Source organism: Chrysochloris asiatica, unplaced genomic scaffold (genome assembly GCF_000296735.1).
Source record: "Chrysochloris asiatica unplaced genomic scaffold, ChrAsi1.0 scaffold00395, whole genome shotgun sequence".
Classification (NCBI taxonomy): Eukaryota; Metazoa; Chordata; class Mammalia; order Afrosoricida; family Chrysochloridae; genus Chrysochloris; species Chrysochloris asiatica.
The window spans coordinates 677,598-681,507 of NW_006408913.1; the positions used below are offsets into that span (position 1 = coordinate 677,598).

Genomic DNA, 3,910 nt, shown 5'->3' on the forward strand with positions numbered 1-3,910 from the left:
CTGTGAGTGGGAAGTGAACTCATAGTTGGCAGTGAGTTTTCGTTTTATAGGAGAAAGTATACTAAACAGGTAAGAAAACAGTACCAAGGTACTTACAGATGCAGCCCACAATTCGCTTGTTGGTGATGGAGGGGACTAAATTAGGGTCGTCCTTGGTGCCTGCAGCTGCCTTTGGAGCAAGCATATTGTATGGATCCTAAAACAAGAGAAAGGAAAAAACTCAGGAATTGAGCCACTCCACCAAATGACCCCCAGTCTAGGCGCTTGGTGGGGGGGCGGGGGGCGGGGCGGCAGTTCCCACAAGCCAGGTTTCCTGGCTCCAGTGCTCCAGAGAGGCGGCTGTCAGATCCCAGCCTAGACCGCCAGCTCCAGAAAAAATGAAGTCGTCTCTCCGCACCTGTCCTTTCCGTGCAGCCATCATGACCTCCCTCTCCAGTCCTGTGGCCTGTTCGTCGTCAGTAGGGACACCACCTGAATCAAGGCACAGTGAATTACAATCCCAAGGAAAAGGCACATGCTTCCACTTGTGCATATTTGTAGGGGGCTCATGAGCTCCTTAACGGGCCCCGTTAGACCCCTTAGGAGCAGCCGCTTCATAGACCCCAGAAGTGGCTGCTCTGGGAGAATCTGTTCTTCCTCCATCCACCAAGGAGAGTTTTCCACGCTTTTCCTAAAAGTAGCCCAATCAGAGCCCTACTGAGGTTCATCCAGCGTGGGGTGGGCAAAGGTTGGAAGGGCAGCTCAGCCCCTACCGGTCCTGGTTGCAGCCCCTGTGCCCCAAGGTCACCCAGCACCTCCATTTAAGATTCCTTTGCGTCAGTTCAGTGGGCAGCAGCAACGGCCCGGAACCAAGAGAGAACCCTGTGGGGCCTGAACCACTCGGGGTCGTGGGGCGATCACTGGGGGTCTGGGGAACTGCACAGGCGGCCCCGTTTTGCTGCCCCAGCACCACCCGGAGGTCAACGGCGCCGGTCCCCGGAGCGGCCAACTGGCCAAATACCTCCAGACGCCATCGAGCGCACGGCGGCGACCCCATTGGGACAGCGGGTTCTTAAGGCCTGCGAGGCCAAAGCTCCAACTCCGCGAAGTAACCTTGAAGCCATAACGTTCGCGACAAGCAGCAACACTTCCGGGAAGAGGAGCCGAAGACAGACAGGACTTCCGGAGGAGGGCTTATTGTTTCGTCCTATCAGCTTCCCGCTCCTCCCCGCCTTCGAGCCCGCCCACTTACGTGACTTTAGCCGCCCCTTGACTGGAAGGGAAAACCTGCGCATGCCCAGTCTTGTCTCTCTCGGCCCTCTCTAGGGCGCCGCCTCGGCTACGTGTGGTTGACCTAATCCGCGCAAATGTCCCTGTCCTGGCCACTCCGAGGTCTCAGTTGTACACTCTTTGGATTTTTTCCTTTACTAACGCTAGGACTGGAGGCAAGTCGTTTAGTTCCTTACCTGTAGAATGGGATAATCCCACTGGAGTTTCCGTGCATCTTGCCTGATGGTTGTGTTCAACAAATGTGGAAGTTGAAAGTCATTAAATTCGCTTATGTCCAGAGACTTGCTGGATCCAAAATGACATATACTTAATGGGCTTCTGAAGATCACCTTGTGAATTGTTACGCTTGTCAATTGTGATGCTGGTTCGCTCAATTTAGTACAAGACCTTGGACGGAACCTACCTGCAGTCAGTTACAGTTGTTATGTGAGAAGTGACGTGCACACGTCAGCACTGAGACAAGGCCAACAGATTTAAAACCCTCCCCAGAACCAAATCCCGTAGTGACTAATAGAGGATGAGTTGATGGGGTGGTTATACCATGAGATACATCCAAGGAAGAATTTAGGAAAGGGAGAGCAGAAGGGAAATTGATCAGGGAAACTGAAGCCAAAAGACATTCATTCTGTGACCAGAGTTCTCTGTTCAAATTAAACACATATACCATAGTTCTCCAAGAAGCTCTGGTAGCATAGTGGTTACGAATCGGGCTGCTAATCTCACGGTCAGCAGTTCGAAACTACCAGCTGTTCCACAGGAGAAAGATAAGGCTTTCTGCTCCCGTAAAGATTTACAGCCTCAGAAACCCTGTGTAGGGTCTCTATAAGATGGAACGCACTCCACGGCATATAACACCACCACCATAGCTCTCCACTGCTCACAGTTACAGTGTGCACGTTTGTTAGCACGTGGGCATTCAAAAGCCTTCCCCAAATCTCCATAGCTCTTTGCTTGCATAGTCAGTAAAGCTGTGCCAATCTAGCTGTATGCAGTGTGTTCCTCCACCAGAGAAAATCCCTTTAGAACAGGAGTGCTCTCTACTATTCTTCAAATGAATCCTTAGTGCCTTGCAGAAGCCTAGTCTGTAATTGTTGTTCTTAGTTGCTATGGAGTCTATTCCTGGTGACCTTATGTACCACAGAACTAAATGTTGCATGGTCCTGCATCATCCTCATTCCCAGCATGTTTGGGTCCATCATTTTGGCTATTGTACCAGTTCATCTCACCAAGGGCTACGCCTCATTGGCCCTCTACTTCACCACACGTTATTGTTCTCTAGCTAATGATTCCTTCAAAGCAAGAGAGTCAGTCAGACTCCGCAGAGCTTTCATCGGCTAATTTTCAGAAGAAGATCACAGGTTCTTTTTCCCTGTCTGGAAGTTTGGCTTAAACCTGTACACCATGGGTGGCCCTGCTGGTATTTGAAATACTGGTGGTATAGAGTCCAGGATAGCACATAAGATAAACTGACACACGTGGTATATGGTAAACAAAACCCCACAGCCATCAAGTTGATTCTGATTCATAGTAAGCCTATACTGTCAAATGCTGTCAATTCTTGTTTTTTTTCTTCAAATTTTAAAAGATTCACTTTAATTTTCCCAAATGTGGTGTGTTTTTTTTCCTCTCTCTTTTCATCATCCAACAGTATTTGCTTCTATTCCCTCTGTTTTTTTTTGTTTTGTTTTGTTTGTGTGTGGGGTGTGTGTGTGTGGGTTTTACACAAAAATACTCAGGAATATATCATCATTTTAACAACCAAAGGGCATATTCTGCAAGCCTGCCTCCTGGCCACCAGCACACAGCCTTTCTCTTTCCGTGAGTCTAGAGTCTTCAGCTGCTCGTTTTCTCCATGTCCCCATCTCTGCCTCCATCTCTGGTGTCGCTGATTCTCTGGATAGGGTCCCACATTCTGCTCATGCTCTTCTCTCTTGATGGTCCTAGGGTCCTCTGTTTCTGGACTGTAAGATTAACTACTGTCCCCTTTTTGTTATAAAACTTCTACATTTACAGTTGTGACAGTTGCAATTAGTCATGATAATGTTTATTGACTGTTGAATCATAAGAATCTTATCCCCATCTCTTTTCACCAAATCCATCCAGACAAGCTTAAACTATTCACTGGTGATTCTACCTCCCCTCACCCTCGCCTCCCACTTTGAAACTAAACTCCCTCTTAAAAACTTGTAAGCCAGTCACTTTGTGCCTTTATAGCTGTCTGCATTTTAGGTAGCCAATATCTAAGTTGCCCATCCGTCTTGTTAGAAATTAATCCCAATGTTGTGTAAAAGACACTTGGTAAGACTAAATTACCTTGGCAAAGCAATATTTACTCCTGCAAGAGGGTGTATGTGCATAGCCGTACACACAGGAACAGGCCAGCGAGCACACCGAGTGGGCAGTCTACTCGGATTTTTAATCCCTGATGCGAGTCTCAAGGCTGTGTCTCACCCCATTGGCTAGGGTTTTGACCGCACAATCTTTTTCTGTACCCGGTTGGCTAGTTCAAAATTTTAAGGCATGCATTCCTACTTTAGGAAAAGAAAACAAGAGCAATCAAAGTCTTTATTCACTTCAGGAAGTAGTTAAAGAAAAAGAGAGCTTACCCTAATACAATTAACAGGGCTAAAAAATTTTTTTC

At 47.7% G+C, this 3,910-nt stretch overlaps 1 protein-coding gene across 1 annotated transcript in view; it reads right to left on the minus strand.

Annotated features, from left to right (window-relative positions):
- Window positions 1-1,103, minus strand: part of LOC102816858 (cytochrome c oxidase subunit 5B, mitochondrial-like) — a 15,048-nt gene extending 13,945 nt beyond the window's left edge. The window contains exons 1-3 of the mRNA XM_006876614.1: window positions 1,001-1,103; window positions 398-471; window positions 97-196 (exon numbers count right to left, since the gene is read on the minus strand). Of these exons, the coding sequence (XP_006876676.1) occupies window positions 97-196; window positions 398-471; window positions 1,001-1,103 (277 nt within the window). The remainder of the gene's footprint in view (window positions 1-96; window positions 197-397; window positions 472-1,000) is intronic.
- Between the last annotated feature and the right edge of the window lie 2,807 nt (window positions 1,104-3,910).